Source organism: Leiobunum rupestre, chromosome 6 (genome assembly GCF_980474605.1).
Source record: "Leiobunum rupestre chromosome 6, qqLeiRupe1.1.hap1, whole genome shotgun sequence".
NCBI classification, from domain to species: domain Eukaryota; kingdom Metazoa; phylum Arthropoda; class Arachnida; order Opiliones; family Sclerosomatidae; genus Leiobunum; species Leiobunum rupestre.
In genome coordinates this window covers 31948576-31967340 of record NC_143389.1, presented here as the reverse complement: position 1 = coordinate 31967340, position 18765 = coordinate 31948576, and the positions used below count along the sequence as shown (strand labels likewise).

General features: G+C 37.4%; 1 protein-coding gene across 1 annotated transcript; it reads right to left on the bottom strand.

Annotated features, from left to right (window-relative positions):
* Positions 1–522: 522 nt before the first annotated feature.
* Positions 523–10030, bottom strand: LOC149940628 (uncharacterized). The gene is made up of 4 exons (XM_090178985.1): positions 9933–10030; positions 5979–6072; positions 5832–5915; positions 523–1020 (listed from the first exon to the last, which is right to left on the bottom strand). The coding sequence occupies exons 1-4, from the start codon at positions 9937–9939 to the stop codon at positions 639–641; spliced, it is 567 nt and encodes a 188-aa protein (XP_090035111.1). The 5' UTR covers positions 9940–10030; the 3' UTR covers positions 523–638.
* Positions 10031–18765: the final 8735 nt, after the last annotated feature.

The window sequence follows — 18765 nt, the reverse complement described above, 5'->3', positions numbered from 1 at the left end:
CGCGATTTTGCCTGGTCGTCATTATGAACACGAAATTTCTTTTTAAGTTCGGCATTTTTGGGTAAAATCGTTTATCTTTTTGGGTATGACGTAAATTCTACGTCACTCCACATATAACTATCAGTAACTGACACGCTTATGGAACGAAAGTATCGAGTTATTCTAATCAACAATTTATTTATGACTATATCGAGAAGATCCGTGGGTATCATAGTCGAATTTAACCCAGCCCTGAAAGGGGGAAGGAAAAATGTCAACGGTATGCGCTTCATCAGTGTCGGAAATCATCAGTTTACCAATGAGATTTAATTAAATGGTCCCAGAATCCTTTGAATTTCAGAAATATGACTTGACGGACTAGTACGGAAGGAAAGGAGCTTTATGAAATTTGGGGTAAATTTTTTAAATTGTTCTGTGACCCCTTAATGAAAAATAAGATCACAGTACAGCAAAGCCGTAAAAAAGCTTTATTCTATTATATTTTTATATTATACAAAAGTTAAAAAATAACGTTTACTGAAACAGGGATTGATCTAAAATACTATACTGATAGAACAGCCAGAAAGTGTCATGTTTCCAGAACATAACACCAAGCTTAAACAGGCAAAAACCTAACAGAAAGGTCTGAGAATATACTTTCATATTGCTTGGTTTTGCTTGTTCTCCTTGAGAACCGTCTTGTTTTTGTGGTACTCGCAAAGACGGAAACTTCGGAGGACAATGGCGGCTATTTCGGCGGCCCTCTGAAACAGATCCAAGACGGGGTTGGCGATCTGGACGACTGACGAAACCAGGGTCGCCGTGAAGCTGAGACTGGGAATCACGAAAGCGTTGTAGATGAAAACCAAAAGGGGTTTCACCAAGTAGTCGCTGAATCTGATTAGAAATCCGAGAAGCACAAGCGAGAAGATCTTCAATACGAAAGTGAAGAATTCGAGGACTCCGGAAATGACGAAATTGATGATCAGCATCAAAGCTCCGAAGAGCTCACCCCAAAATCTGTGGCTGTACTTTAAGGTTCTGAAATAATGGACTTTGCGTCAAAAAGCATACTTGTCAGCAATTCAGCATCATTGCGCGAGTAACCGTAATGAGTGGGGAGAAGGGCAGGAGATACGCCCATTCGTGCACTTTGCATACCAAGATGCTCGAACCTTTGCGCCACGTAATAATCGCAACTACAAAGTACATGAGTTTCCTCATTAACTTGACAAGCCCTACAAATTGGATCATCATTGTGTTCCAATCAAGTAAAGATGTCTGTTAAGTAGGCAGTGGACTGTTAGTAGGCCAACGATCAACCTGATATTGGACTTAGAGAGCGAGAGCAACTCTTTTGCTCTCTGATGCCTAGATGGGCCCGAGATAAATTCTTTAGCCTGCCTTTGGCCATCCATCTCAAGCCAAAGCTTTCCCTTACCAAAATTAGAGTTTTACTTTAGTCGCTAATTAGTCTCAATGAAGGATCAAGGATTTTTAAGTATTATGTAAGCATAAAAAACTGAGACCCGAATTTTGGGTCCTAAATAAAATCTATTTTAGTCTCACTAAAAGAGTTTTATTAATATATATTTAAATGAAACTCATTATAGTCTCATTTGGGAAGACCCAATTCTGGAGACTTGAAAGAGGCTGAATTGAAAGTTGTTTATGAGTTATAATTTTAGATTAAAATAAGAGTCATTTAACACTTCACTTAAGTATCATATGGGAAGATTCATTTTTAAGGACTTGAAAGAGAATTAATTGAGAGTTGCTTAGGGGTTACAATATTAGATTAGAATAAGTGTTATTTAAGACTTCACTTTAGTCTCATATTGGGAGACTTAATTTTGGGGACTTGAAAAAGGCATAAATGACAGTTGATTATGGGTTACAATATTAGATTACCCTTACCAAAATTATGTTTCGAAAATAAAACCTTAAAAAAGACTTATTCAAAGCCCATAATAAATCATGAATAAGTCTCCCACAGTCCAAAACTCAGACTAAAAATATACTTAAATCTAGATACAATCAAGTTTTATTTACGTTTCTTTAAGCTAGCCTTAAAGAAGACTCGTTTTTAGCTCTATTTAAGATCTTGCTATGAGACCTAATTTAGATTTGTTTTTTGCGATTTGTTTGAGACTTGATTTAAACCCCTTTTTCCGTGATTTCTGGGAGATTTGATTTAAACCCAGATTTTTTATTTGTATAGGGACCCAATTTAGTCCCGCGTTTTACTATTTGTGGGAGACTTAATTTAAACTTGTTTTTTGCGATTTGTTTGAGACTTGATTTAAACACTATTTCCGTGATTTCTTGGAGATTCGGTTTCAACCCATATTTTTTAATTTTTAGGAAACCCAATTTAGACATGATTTTTGCGATTTGAAAGACACTGCATTAAAATTCGCTTTCTGTGATTTGTTGGAGATTCCTTTTATGTCCATGATTTTTTATTTGTAGGAGCCTCAATTAAGACCTGCGTTTTACTATTTGTAGGATACTCTATTTATACCTGCGTTTGACTATTTGTAGGAGACTCTACTAAGACTTTTTTAATGCGATTTTTAGGAGACTCGATCTAAACTAGGCTTTTGAGGTTTGAAGCAGCTACATACGATTTTTGGGAATTTGTCAGACATAATAGAAGTAAAAACCGTTGAAGCTATATCAATAAACATAATTAGGGTTCATCAGAACTGTGTAGGAACTCTGGATTTACTGGTAAATCTGCCGATATGATTTATAGTTAAATTCTTCACCAGTTATTGCATGGCGGTCGCTATAGATTCTTTTACGCGCGTGTTTCATGGGAGTCGCCATTACCGTGCTACACGCGAGAGAACGGGTTTTGGGGGAAAGAACTTTCCACGGAAGAGCTACATGCAGTACGTCTATGGCAGCTGCCTGTGGAGAAAATCGTGGGAGGGTCGTTGATGTGGGGAAAGACGCGCGTAAAAGAGTGTATACAGCAGATCACTTTCACGTTCGGGCGTCCGTTCAAATCCAACGTTAAGATAATTATTAAACACTGAATCAAAAATGACTACTATGTTCAGCTGCATTAAAATTCGCTTTCTGTAAGAGCCTCAATTAAGACCCGCGTTTTACTATTTGTAGGAGACTATTTATACCTGCGTTTTACTATTTGTAGGAGACTCTATTTATACCTGCGTTTTACTATTTGTAGGAGACTCTATTTATACCTGCGTTTTACTATTTGTAGGAGACTCTACTAAGACATTTTTAGGAGACTCGATCTAAACTCTGGATATACTGGTAAATCTGCCGATATGAGTACAACCAGGGTGCCCTATATGTGAGCAGTCCACTGTGATTTATAGTTAAATTCTTCACCAGTTATTGCATGGCGGTCGCTATACAGCAGACCACTTTCACGGTCGGGCGTCCGTTCAAATCCAACGTTAAACACTGAATCAAAAATGACTACTATGTTCAGCTGCCATGCTGGATTGCAAGTTCTAAAATCTCCAGACTTCATGGCTGGCTCTAGATGCTAGGCTACTTTTAACTCAGCTCAGTTTATTTACACACTCATACGGAATAAATTTTACTTGAAAGGAAATATCCTAGTTTAAAAATTTATATATATTTATATTATTTAGTATACTTAAAAATTTTAAACGGTTATTTTATTACAAAAATTTTAGGGTTTCAAGTGAGTTGAGCTTAACCAAAATTAGCCAGCCCATCCCTTATGACCATTTTGTAACCAAGATTCAAGTTGCAATCCATCATGGCACTTGAACAATAAGCTTTTAATAACCTGTTTAATATCAAACTTAAGTGGCCATTATGTTTACGATTACTTTTATTTTAACTTCAAATTGTAACCTCTAAGGAACTTTCAAGTCCCAAGAAATGAATCTCCCCATATGAGACTAAAGTGAAGTCTTAAATGACTCTTATTTTAATCTAAAATTGTAACCCATAATCAACTCTCATTTAAGACTTTTTCAAGTCCTCAAAATTGAGTATCCCAATATGAGACTAAAGTGAAGTTTAAATAACCCTTATTCTAATCAAATATTGTAACCCATAATCAACTCTCATTTAAGCCTTTTTCAAGTCCCCAAAATTGAGTCTCCCAATATGAGACTAAAGTGAAGTCTTAAATAACCCTTATTCTAATCTAATATTGTAACCCTTAATCAACTCTCATTTAAGCCCTTTTCAAGTACCCAAAATTGAGTCTCCCAATATGAGACTAAAGTGAATTCTTAAATAACCCTTATTCTAATCTAATATTGTAACCCATTATCTACTCTCAATTAAGCTTCTCTCAAGTCTCCAGAATTGGGTCTTCCAAAATGAGACTATAATGAGTTTCATCTAAATATATATTAATAAAACTCTTTTAGTGAGACTAAAATAGATTTTATTTAGGACCCAAAATTCGGATCTCAGTTTTTTATGCTTACATAATACTTAAAAATCCTTGATCCTTCATTGAGACTAATTAGCGACTAAAGTAAGACTCACATTTTGGTAAGAGTAGAATAAGTGTTATTTCTAGATTTCACTTTAGTCTCATATTGGGAGACTAAAATTTGGGGACTTGAAAAAGGCATAAATGAGAGTTGATTATGGGTTACAATATTAGATTGGAATAAGGGTTATTTAAGACTTCATTTTAGTCTTATATTTTGATACTCAATTTTGAGGACAGAAAAAGGCTTAAATGAGAGTTGATTATGGGTTACAATTTTAGATAAAAATAAAAGTCAATTAAGACTTCACTTTAGTCTCATATGGGGAGATTCATTTCTGGAGACTTGAAAGAGACCTAATTGAGAGTTGCTTAGAGGTTATAATTTGAAGTTAAAATAAAAGTAACCGTAAATATAATGGCCGCTTAAGTTTGATATTAAACAGGTTATTTAAAGCTTATTGTTCAACTGCCATGATGGATTGCAACTTGAATCTTGGTTACAAAATGGTCATAAGGGATGGGCTGGCTAATTTTGGTTAAGCTCAACTCACTTGAAACCCTCTCATACTTAGAATTAAATTTTTTGTAATAAAATTTTAAGTATACTAAATAATATAAATATATATACATTTTTAAACTAGGATATTTCCTTTCAAGTAAAATTAGTTTCGTATGAGCAGCAGTAACTTTAAGTGCTGTTGGTTACCTCGATTTGTTTATTAAGTCCTTTTTTACTTATCACACGAACCCAAAACTTAATGTTCCCATTTCCCAGCTGCTTAGTTTTGTGCTTGTTGCAGCCTACTTCCGGGGGCTAGTAGGCCACACTTTGAAGCTCTCTGGCGCTCTTGTAACTCATCGTAGGAAAATGGGGAAAAACAGGCATACTTCTCAACTCACTCCCTATAACTCCTTAAAATTTTTGCATACACTTTTGAAACAGTACCCTGTATAACCAGGCCAATTTGTTCGCCTGGGATAATGAAGTTCGGTATTAACCTGAACCAGTTTCATCTTGATAGTGTAGCAAATGTGTATGTGATCCAATAATTACGGTTCACTTGACCCATGCCAATAAGAATAATAACCTTAACATAAGTCTATAATTATTTCATAATCGTGTCAGATAGTTGAAAATAATTACTGATAAACATAGCTGGCATACGCCGTGAGTCGGGCTCGGGCTCACCTCACACTTTTGGTTAAAAGAAATACGCAACTTCAAAACAAATTTTCGCACGCCTCAAAATTACGATGTGCCTAATAACTCGGTTCAAAGGTCAACAAAAAGTATGGTTATTCTAAAATTGGCTCGGAGTAAAGACTAATCACTTGGAAAATTGGATACTGAAACACTTATGTGAAATATAATTATAAACTTATGCCTTACAAATCGCCAGCTTGGTCCATGAACTTCTTGTCCTCAATGTGGTCGAACGTTATCACGTGCTCGCTTAAATGCTTGAACTCGTACCTGGAACGTCAAAGAATCAGTGTTTAACGCCTTCAATGCTTGTTCTATGAGTAAGTTATTTACATCGGCGGATCCGTATCCTTCGGGACGATTCCAGTCGAACCTGGCAACCAGATCTTGTGACATGACGACGTCTCCGGTATTAAGTGTGGTTCCACTTAATATTCCATATTAAATAATACTTAATTAATTGAAAGATTTAAATTATGAACTACTCAAAATAAATATATTCCATTTAATTTTAGCTAACATTTTTCGTGAAAGTCACTTTTTTTCCAAAAACATTTGACCAGTTTCAGACGATAGGATAGGTACAATATGTAGAATAACATCTCATTCGTTGATACTGGTTTAGTAGTTACATGCGATTAAAGAGGTTTTTAAACATAAAAATTTCCGTCCGATAAATATGTATATCAATTAAATATTTTCCACTTTAGACTGACTCATAGATCATATGTTTCCATGTTTTATCTGCTTTTCGCCGCAGACCATTTTAGTATTTTTGAATATAATAAAAAGGGCTACGCCGCGCGCCGCTACGGGGATTTCAAAGAGTCTTTTTTTTTTGCTTTATGTAATTTGTGAACAGCCCCTTTGAGTCACAAGCGGTTCGTTTCCAAATCTGTAGCTAGTCGCTTCGGAATCAGTACACGTGCATACTGGAAATGCTATGTCTACAATGCTTTTGACTTTTTTCCAAGCACTTTACGGCGAAATTTGAGCTACCTATTCGAGTAGTTTTTACCTCATATCATAACAGTCTCGTCACGAAATATCAAACATAGAAAGAATGTTTTTGGTCTGAACGTAGGTTTTAATAAAAATAAAATAATAAAATTTATTGTATTTAAAAACAAATATGAAAAAACCTAATTAGTTTGGCTAGCGCCCACTTCATCACCCCGAAATTCGGTTTCTAATAATTTTTCTGAAAACAATGATACGTATACGTAGTTTACATTTTGTTCAGACATTTCACCGCGCCTACCGACCGAGTTTTAAATTAAATGTGTGAAAGATGTCTACTAAAGACCTTTTCACACGAGCCAACTATTCAAATCAAAATGCTGAGTCAGCAAAAATGGATCAGTGATCCATTTTTTTCTCGCGTACTTTTTTGGTGGATCAACTCATCGAACTTTTATTCACACGAACCAACTAGTTTACTCAACTCAAAGTTGACTCATCTAGTTGGATCAAAAAGTTGGCTCGTGTGAATAGACCTTAACAAGGAGACGACCCGAGGTGATAATCACCGATTTTGTTCAAACTCGGGTATAAGTACACCTCCATGTAACTTGAAAAACCCAATAGGCGCACAAGGCCCGTCGTCTTAAGGGGCCTCAAAAATTACACAGCAAGAAATAAATAAAAATTAATAAAAACACTTTTTAAGGAACATAATGTAAATAGGACTTTCTATAAAATAAGCTACGCTTACTGAACTGGTTTTTATGTAGTTCATTCGTCACGAAGTTGAGTTCAGTGTATCTTAAAAACAGCGTGAATCATCGAATTTACTCATATGTCCAGGGCTTTTCGTAATAAAATGCCATCGAGACGTCACCCGTGACGTAGCAGCAACATCAAGACATAAAGGCCAATGTTACTTTATAGAAAGGCCTATTGACATTATGGTTTTTCTGCGCGAGCTTAAGTGCAAAGTCCGTATGTCCTGAGATAATGTTTTATCTGTGGGTGCTCTTACTTGAAAATTGCGCCTTTAATTAATTTAGTCAATTAGATGACTTAGGTCATCTATTTATCAGATAATGAAATTACTCGAATGTTAATTAATGTTAAATGCCGACTGCTTTAGTTGTCTCAGCTAACATTGATTTCTAGTATAGCTTCAGTGCCACTTTCGTTCTTCTCTATAATAATTAAATTACTAATTTATTGTACTTAAAAATAAGTCTAAAATAAAACAAATTAGGTGAGCTAGCGCGAACCAGTACCATAGAAATTTGGTTTCTACTCATATTTCTGAAAACAATAATACACTTAAGCACATTGACTATACAGGGTGTTAACTAAAAAATGTCCCAAAATGTGTTTTAGCTACGATATTGAAATTTTAGGGTGTTATAGAGGGCTCAGGGGGTCAAGTGACTATGAACATTTCAATGACCTTGAACCCTGTCTTCAAGGTCGTTTGAAAATTAACTTGAGAACCGTAAGAGTTACGAATTTGATTCCAATTAGAAAAGTGTTCCTCGTCTCATTTTATGGCTAACTAGCTTCGACCCAATCTGATTTCCGAAATAGGAAGTCGAGATCAAAGACAAGTAGCCCTAAAATGAATTGCGTCAGAGACCAGGTTGCAAGGCTAATAACCTTAAAGATTTTGCTTACGTACAGTTTCCATTAAATAAAATTGGTCCTAGAAAGTGTTATTACATTTTTATTTAACTATTTTAATTTAAAATAAGTTAGATAAATAACGAACGCATTGAAATAAATCATCTGAAATGAAACAAGTTCTTCCAGATCATTTTAAAAACTGTTCGAAAACTCCACCGTCGGCCACTACGCAAACTGGAGCGATTGTAACTATCGACTTCATTGTGTTCTCCAACATTTCCCAAGTCACCTCGCGAAATGCACATTCTATTCTTTTAAATAGAATCGCAACGTTCTGTACTGGATTGTAGTAAACTCTGTCCTAAAGAAAAACCTCACAAAAAAATCTAACTGCTCCAGTTAGATCCGAAGAACGTGCATGGTGGCCAGTGTATTGGCCCGTTGTTTACGATCCATTTGTTGTGAAAATGTACGTCAAGATAGTCTTTCACAACTCGATTTCTGCCTGGCCCAGCACCGTCATGTTGGTACCAAACTCTGTGGTACACTCTGTTCGAAAAGTCTTCGGCCGTTACACTTTTCTAATTGGAACCAACTTCGTAACTCTTACGGTTCTCAAGTTATTTTACGGACGACCTTGAAAATATGGTTCAAGGTCATTGAAATTTTCAAACTAAAGACCCTCAACTACGATGAGGTTATCTAGCAAATTTCAGTTCTCTAACACGAGTACTTTAAGAGTTATCGGCTCCCAAACCTCGTTTTCGACACGTTATCAACTTAACGACCTTCATGTTTTGGCCTAACATTTCTCGACTTCCTATTTCGCAAATCAGATCGGGTTGAAGCAAGTAAGCCATAAAATGTGACGGGGAACACTTTTCTAATTGGAACCAACTTCGTAACTCTTACGGTTCTCAGGTTAATTTGAGAACGACCTTAAAGACATGGTTCAAGGTCATTGAAATTTTCATTGTCGGGTGACCCTGACCCCCTGAGTACTCTATAACACCCGGAAATATCAAAATCGTGGCTAAAACACATTTTGGGATATTCGCCCTGGTCCATTTTTTAGTTAACACCCTGTATAATGAACACCATAACTAATGCCGGTTTCCCAAACTCCCAACGGATTTAAATGGCCTCAAAGAGTCGTCACGGCGGGGGATAACTTACGGAAAATAAAACAGAAACAAAATACCTCTTTGTTATTATGACTACTGTTTTTTTTAAGTTGTGGAAGAAAAAGGGGGAATATTTCTGGCTGGCATGGCTGCCACCTAAGACCATTTTGCCACTCGCTGCTTCTTGACTTCAAAAATCTCGTTATTCAAAATCATGATGGTTCATTTCAATTAATAATCTTGTTTTAAAATATAACAACGAGGTCAAAGTTATAGCTTAATTTCTCATTAAATGAGCCTTTATTGCGCGAAGAAAACGGTCAAATCTCTTAGATGGCGCCATGTGCTCCATTAGGGATCATTTGTATAATCCTTCTGGACGATAGTATCGAGGATAGTATTACCCAACAGTTTGAAATACTATATCTCACAATATTATTTCACGTTTTATTGTATTGAAATTATTTAAAAACTATTGTTAAAGAGATCTTAATTTCATTTCGAAATGATTTATCCAGTTAATTTTAAGTTAGAATTTAATAAAAGTGACGTTAACGGGATTGTATTCATTAAAAATACCACTTACTTTCCATTTTCCGTTCTTCGTTGTCGGAAATCCTTTCAAGGTTATTATTTTTTATGTTTCCTCCGACCCGTACATTTTCATCCACAATTTTGGATCAGGGCGGCTCCGGAATATATTTATTAAAATTACATAAAATAAAGTAGTGAAATAGCACATTTTTTACAGAAATGTAAAAATATTTAACCGCAAATAAATAGGTAAAACTTTGAATTAAAAAAAAAGCAAATGGCACAGGTTATAATAGCATGTGGTCAGAATTTATATACCGGTGCTCCAAGCTAGAGGATAGCGCTGCCGATCAAACGCCGCCGCCGCCGATTATTTAGATGCCGCCGAAACATTTTTATTTCACCGCCGAATTAATTTCCATTATTAAAGTATAATAATGGCGTTTTGAGATCTAAATTCGAACTAAATAGATCTTTCTATTGTGAGTGCTACGATTTCTAGGCTGTTGGGTGCACCATGCTCGCGTTATAAAATTGGAAATAATTAATAATTTCCAAAAGATCTGGCACCACTGCACCGCGCGCGCCAAGATTTTCTGCAGCAGACAGCTGGGATCGGAGAGAGAGAATCGGAAACTGCTTTGGAGTTGCCTCGCCTCGTATTTTGTAATAAGTACATAAACGCATCAGCTGCATTCAGCAATAACTATAGTCTATTATATTTTAAAAATTCCTTTGATACAAAGATCAAATATTTTGCGATAATAGATGAAATGGTAGTAACTAAGTACAGTATGGTTATTATTACTAGCGTAAATGTTTTAGTTTAATAGTATAATATGTAACATAGTTACTCATAAGTGTGCCTCTGTTTAACATCTCTGTAGTAAAAATTTAAATGAGACCTGGTTTCACAGCCACCAAAGAAAATACAGACTAACGTCAAGTAAAAATGGTTTTAACTTCCTTCCCCCCCCCTGCCAGAACTACTTTTGATGACGATAAAACCGTCATCGACTGGGAAGTGACGTCAATTACGTTCTGGCACACTTATGAGTAATTATGTTACATATGATAGTATGTAACCAAAGTTACCTCATTTTCGTTTTTGAAACAAGTGGTTCCTATTTTAATAAAATAGGCCTACATTCTATTAAACATGTATTTTTTTTAAATTTGTTTAAGTTCTAGCGGTCTATTAAAGGGCTGGCGCTATTTCTGAGTGGGGGGACAGTTTTTCCCCTTAGGCGCCGCCGCCGCCGATTATTTTCTGCAAATCGGCGCGCTACGCCGCCGCCTAACTAATTATCATTCCCGCCGCCGCCGCCGCCGTTGAAAATTGTTTCGGCGCTATGCTCTACTCCAAGCCAATCAAAAAGCCTACTACAACGGTGGTCTCATCAGAATGCCCTACGCCAGCGTCCACAAGCCCAGACAGGTGACAAATACAGCATGGGAGATCCCGGTGTACTCCAAAAGGCCGGGAAACAGGACCACTGCGCCTCATACGGAGACCCGCCGCCTAACAGCCAGGCTCCCCGCCAGCAATAGGCACAAGTAGGCACGTGCCTACGTTGAAAAAGTGTAGGCCTACTTGGGGGCCTCCAAATTTTTAAAAAGGTGGCTACGATTGGGCCTCCAAAATCGAAATAAACTTTCAGTTCGTAAGATTTTTACATTTGGGCCTTCTAAAAATGCTTATTTAGAAAGCAGGTTTCTTTGCCAATTTCAAGAGGGTTAGAAAGAATGACCGCGATTCCAGATTTTTCCCTTAAAAACTTGATCTTTTGAATCGACTGAAATACTACATGCTAGGCAGAAAGGTGCACCTGACACCTGTTTGCCGTGGTGTCAGTGAGAAGCTACAACACACTGTGTTACACCGAGGAGCAACAAACACAGCACCCCACAAAAGGATAACGCAACCCGTCAAAAGTCGCGGATTTCCTTTTTCAAGACTACTAAGATATTACAAACAGTCTTTTTAAAGACTAGTAAGCTATTACAAACAGTCTTTTTCAAGAATAGTAAGCTATTTCAAGACACATTGGATTTTGAGGTGTTGAAGGATAAACCGGAATTTTTTGCCAAGATTCAACTTTAGAGAGATCCTGTTGTAGCTCGGCGTTAGATGTGTTTGTACTAAGAATTTTGATAAGTTTTGTGTCATCTGCAAAGAGACTGGGGAAATAATGGTCGACAGCGGAAGGTAAACTATTGATGTGTATTGCAAATAAGAATGGTTAACATTAGGAGCGCACAGCTATGAAATTAGATATAAGAATATAGTATAAATCATTCTAACGCCGATGGACTAAGTCGTTTACCTTTATTATGAAAACTAATAACACCACCAATACCATCCGAGTATGTCTTCGCAATTAGCCAACTCAATCAAGGACCTCTCGACTCGATAAAAGTAGCTGAAGAAACAGCAAAAGATCATATTTTGAAGCCAATCTACAAATTTGTTCAACAAGGGTGGCCAAACAAATTAGAAGAACATTTCAAGCCATACTGGAAGAGAAGATATGACTTGACTATTCATGAAGGAGTCTTATTAGCTACCGATCGGGTGGTCATACCGAAAACTTGCCAAGAAGTTATTCTGGATGAACTGCATAGTTCACACCAGGGAATGGTGCAAACAAAGCGATTAGCCAGGAGCAAAGTTTGGTGGCCAGAATTGAACACCAACATTGAGGACAGAATTAGAGCATGTTCAAGTTGTCAGCAAAATGCAACCATGCCAAAGGCTGAATACTTGAAGTGGCCCGAGGAGATCCAACCGTGGACTCGTGTCCATATAGACTTTGCCGGACCGGTAAATGGGAAATATTTATTAATATTAGTGGACTCTACCTCGAAATGGATGGAAATCGGAGTCACTTCAACAACCAGTTCAGTCGTAGTCATCACATTCTTACGACAAAATTTGGCACGTTATGGAATTATGAAGACCCTGGTGAGTGATAATGCCACTTGTTTCACAAGTAACGAGTTCCAAATCTTCACGCAGAATAACGGCTTCAAGCATTTGACCATTGCACCGTATCACCCTGCTTCAAATGGTCAGGCTGAAAGGGTGGTGCGTACCAAGAAGACATCATTAAAAAAAATAGATGGTACTTCTAACTCTGCCATTGACGTCATTGACGAAGGTATAAAAAAATTCTCAAATGGATCTCTCGTCGTAAGACTAGCATGATTTCTCATAAACTATCGCCGCACTCCGCAAATTAGTGGTAAATCTCCAGCGGAAATCATGTTTGGAAGAGAAATCCGCACCAAACTTGACATGGTCCATCCAACGAACTTTAAAGAGGAGAGAGGTAATGAGAATATCAACATCGATAAACCTATAATTGAAATGCTTGAAGTAAATAATAATAGCGATAAAACCATTAGTAAAAATTAGTGATGTTACCTGTAAGTTTCATCCTAATCAAAAAGTCTTTGTAAAAAAACTATGGTAAGGGAGAAAATTGGATAGAGGGAACTGTAAAAAATCTATCGGAAATATGATGTATGGGATTGATATTGGGAGAGGTATTATTAGAAAACATCAGAACCAATTGAGACTAAGGAGTGAGAAGTTATTAATACCAACCGTGTCTGAGACATCAACAACTGGAGCCAGTAAAATGAATCCAAATCCAGATGCAGGGTACAGATCAGTATTACAACCACTGATCCAGAGTCATCAACAACCACCGATCCAGAGTAATCAACAACCACCGATCCAGAGTCATCAACAACTACAGATCCAGAGTCATCAACAACCACCGATCCAGAGTCATCAACAACCACAGATCCAGAGTCATCAACAACCACCGATCCAGAGTCATCAACAACCACTGATCCAGAGTCATCAACAACCACCGATCCAGAGTAATCAACAACCACCGATCCAGAGTCATCAACAACTACAGATCCAGAGTCATCAACAACCACCGATCCAGAGTCATCAACAACCACAGATCCAGAGTCATCAACAACCACCGATCCAGAGTCATCAGCAACCACCAATCCAGAGTCATCAACAACCACCGATCCAGAGTAATCAACAACCACCGATCCAGAGTCATCAACAACCACAGATCCAGAGTCATCAACAACCACCGATCCAGAGTCATCAACAACCACAGATCCAGAGTCATCAACAACCACCGATCCAGAGTCATCAACAACCACAGATCCAGAGTCATCAACAACCACCGATCCAGAGTCATCAGCAACCACCAATCCAGAGTCATCAACAACCACAGATCCAGAGTCATCAACAACCACCGATCCAGAGTCATCAGCAACCACCAATCCTGAGTCCTGTTACATTAACTTATCGTGGGTTTATTCCGTCGACTTATAAACTATAATATTAAGGACTCAAGTTAAGATTAAGAAAAAGAACTCATTTATTTCCGAAAAGCACAGTCCCTCAAAACTTCACTACAAATCTAGCCTTCCGCTCTCTCGCGCGTTCACCAAACAACCACCTCGATCCCTCTCTCTTTCCTCCCTTCTCCCCCTTTTTGCCGCGTTACCCCCTTGACCAGGTCCCGCAGGGGTCCTCCCTTTCGTCCCACTCGCGGAACATCGTCCGAGCCTGTCAATCAGAGCGTTTAACAAAAGTCAGGTGTTTCTTGGCGTCGGAATGGAAATTCCCCAAAATACCAAGAATTCGAGAGAGTTTTAGGCTTACTAAAAATAACAGCTAACATCACCTGGGCTTTGCCCCTAAAATACAGATAATAACATAACCAGGCCTTGGCCCTCATACCACTGTAACAGTCCTGACAATGAATCTCCAAGCTGGAGTAGCAAATCATCATCAAGTCGATCACCGAGTCGCAATCCTATCTTATTACCACGACAAGACTCGAGACCAGAGCAACAGCCTACCACAAGCATCTCTATTCCTAGTGTAGCCACATCATCAGAAGGAGCCCGATCAAGGATACTTATTAGACAAGATTTCGACAAAGAGCCTCAGTCGAGTAAACACAGACCACACGTACGAAGATCCAGTCGAAGACGTAAATCAATTAAAAGACTTAAAATATGAACTGAAATGTTTAATCGTGAATGTAGTTAAGAGGCACTATAATCAGTCTATTTAAAAAAGAGGTGATGTTATGAACTATAATAGCCAGGGGGCGCCACTGGGTGGGGAAGCTGAGGGAGCTCTAGTTTTATGACCACCTAAACAGTGGTCTACCGGCTGCCGACATGTTCGGTACTCTTACTTAAAACTTTAATTAACAAGAACAAACACATCAGATTGATTAAATCTAGATTAGATTTTTTAATCTTGATTACCCTGATTTAATCTTGATTACCCTCATTTAATCACGATTACCCTGATTTAATCATTTTACTATGATTAAGACGCAGCCAAAATGGAAGTGACCTGCCCCTCGGAAAAATCTAATCGACGAATGTCATTCCTTGATTAAAATGCCTATAAAAATCCATTGCAGGGGAAACTTTTAGAAATCATGTCAAAATAAAAATTTTAAAAACAATCCTTAAAAGTCAGGAAATTTTTGAAAAAAACATTATAGATGGGGCCTCTAAATCAGGCTGGGCCTACGTGCAGAAAATTCTTGGCGGGGCTACTGCTAACAGCAGGCTTCCCAGTCCTCCGAGGCGGCCAGTTTGACTGGACCCTCTCCGTTAGCCTGAGTCAAAACTCAGTTTCCAGGCCATACCTGACCAAAGCCGGAGGTGGAGATAGGACCATTTGATCAGAGCTAACATCTCCCAGTGCGCCACCACGCTTAAGGGTTACAAGAGCCGGACCCCGACTCCCCGGTAAAGCCACCAGTTATTGCACACTCTGACCCATTATAGTAGCAGCCCCACCCCTCCCTTTATTATCGTAATTGAGTTTTTCATACCCCTTTTATGGACGTATCGTTCATATTTTTCGCCTTGGTGGTCGCTGACAAATAAATTAACTGTGACGCGGGGACTTTTGCATACATTTTTTAATTAGGGGTTAAAAAAACCCCCCCTTTGATCAACAAAAAAGGTTCAGCACTGGTGTAGTTAGAGAGGGAACTATTACCAATAGAATTACGTATTAATTTAATTTTTATCGAGTGCCGTTGATGAGCAATCGACTATTCGCGGAGTCCCTTTCGGGTAACGTCAAGAGAGAAAAAAGCGGCCTCAATAACTCTATAACTAGAGGGGTGAGGCTAATAATTTTGGTATGTCAGGGGGTCCGTCGGCTTTGAAAAGAGGACAGCTACTGCTCGCACTTTGGAAAAGTCAGGTGGGAAATAAACGCAGTTTAGTTACCGGTCTAAATGTGGTATGACAATAGTTATACCAAGAGACATAGAAGATAGCCATCTAAATACATACGATACTGTGGGATACTGTTTCTGGCGCGGACTTGGTGGCGTAGACCAGGGAATGGTTTCCAAATTTCCGCCCCTTCTCGAGTATTTTACATAATTTGAACCCCTCCCTTGAAGCATTTCTGGGTAGTCCAGTCCTGAATGGGATTAGAAGTCCAAATTGCAGTGTTCGTAGAACTGATAGGAAAAGACTATTTCGGTAGCATTTGGAGATGGGTAAATAAAGACAAACCTCTAACAACTCTAATGGAAAAAAACCGCATTAACCATCAAATATTTTATTAGTTTCCAATTTGTATTTTAATGGAAGCTACAAGGCCCATAATGAACCGGCTGGTATTTCAATGGGACCCACTGGAGGTTCCTTCCATTCCTGGTTTCTGGCGTAGGAATTCCTTTTTTAAGTCGTTTTATATTATCTTTAATATTTCTTTATTTGTGTCTATATTTTATTGCTTTTTTGTAAACCTATTTTTGTACGGTCAAATTTTAAAAAATTTCAATATTTTGCTGCCACAGCTGAACTCCGTAAAGAGCCGCTCCGTTCTAAAAAAGTGTAGTGTAGTGTCTAGGAATGGAAATATTGGCTTCTACGAACCTTTGGACACTCTAGCTCCATCTAGTGTATCTTTGTCTCTCGTCACGAAAGGCACTAACTACCCTGTATCTAGTTTTTTTGCCGTAAGTTTAAACGTAAACCCAGAAGTGGTGACCATTCTGAGGTAGATATTCTTTTCACGGAAGATCGAATCCATAGAGTTTGCAAGTTCTCTCCTCACTTGTTCAAAGGGTTTTAGTCAAGGCATTATAATTCGCTAGATGACTTGGGCCTAAGGTGGTGCCTTGGGTATTAGCCTAGCTGATTATTATTATTAAAATATAGAAAATAGGTAGATGCCTAAGCAGGGGAAAAAGCCAGCTTCTTTCTATTATCGCCGACTGCTCATATGTCCTAATGTTTCAGTCGGCCAAATGAGCAGAACATTTGACCGACTGCTCATTTGGCCGACTGCTCATTTGACTTCCTTACCAAAATGGGAGTCTTACTTTAGTCGCCAATTAGTCTCAATTTTTAAGTATTATGTAAGCATAAGAAACTGAAACCAGAATTTTGGGTTCTGAATAAAATCTATTTTAGTCTCACTAAGAGTTTTATTATGATGTATTTAAATGAAACTCATTTTAGTCTCAGTTAGGAAGACTCATTTCTGGAGACTTGAAAGAAGCTTATTTGAGAGTTGATTATGGGTTAGAATTTTAGATAAAAATAAGAGTCATTTAAGACTTCACTTTAGTCTCATATTTGAAGACTCATATTTGGGGACTTGAAAGAGACTCAATTGAGAGTTTACTATGGGTTAGAATTTTAGATAAAAATAAGAGTCATTTAAGACTTCACTATGGGGAGATTCATTTCTGGGGACTTGAAAGATACATAATTGAGAGTTGCTTAGAGGTAACAATTTGAAGTTAAACTAAAAGTAATCGTAAAGTTCAAGTTAAACTTTCGACTGGATCCTCTTATCTAGCTATTTTGGTGTTATCTAAAATGAGTTTCGCTCACGTACCGCGCAATTGATATAAATATATGTACATTAGTCCAAACAATATGATCTACTGTACTATACTTTTAAATTATACTTTTAAAATTATATTGTAGTAAAGTCCAAAAAATGGAACTCATCATGAGTTCAACTATAATGACCCCTTAAGATGAATATTAAACAGGTAATGGATTTGCTACAAAATGGTCATACGGGATTGGCTGGCTATATTTGGTTAAGCTAAACTTGAAACCCTCACATACTTAAAATTAAAATTTTTATTATAAAATAACAGTTTAAACATTTTAAGTCTATTTACTAAATAATATACTTGAAATTCTTCAAATAGGATATTTCATTTCAAGTAAAATTAATTCTAAGTATGAGTGTGTAAAACCACTGAACTGGGTCAAAAATAGCCTAGATTTTAAAACTTGCAATCCAACATGGCAGCTGAACAAAGTAGTCATTTTTGATTCAGTATTTGAGTAGCCAGATAGAGGGTCATTATAAAATTAGATATTTAGAATATAATTTTTTTAAAGGACGCCCGAGCGTAAAAACTACCTGCTATATAGCGATCACCATGCAATAATTGGCAAAGAATTTCGCTATAGATTGCAGTGGACTGCTCACATACAGGGCACCCTGGATCATGCCTGGATGTATATTAGTTTTACTGATATCAGCAGATTTCCAATTACAGCTAGAGTTTCCTTATTAAAATCGTGACTGTCACTTTTAGACTTAAAAAGGTTTTATTTAAAGCTGCTACAGTTCCAAATGCAACCTCAAATCACATTTAATTCATACTTATTCTGAGACTAATGAGAGTCTTAATTAAGGTTTCAAAAATCTTGTATAATCAAGTTATAAATAAGTATGCAAGAATAAACACATTTAAGACTTGATTTAGACTCAAAACAAGTATGAAATAAGTAATAAATAAGGATCGATGTATTTGGAACTGTGG

Bases quoted from the DNA above. Each gene is read 5' to 3' on its own strand.
- LOC149940628 (XM_090178985.1), bottom strand. The intron at 5,916-5,978 runs GTAAATAACTTA...TTGACGTTCCAG, and splicing joins AAGGATACGGATCCGCCGAT to GTACGAGTTCAAGCATTTAA. The intron at 1,021-5,831 runs GTAAGGCATAAG...CCATTATTTCAG, and splicing joins ATGGACCAAGCTGGCGATTT to AACCTTAAAGTACAGCCACA.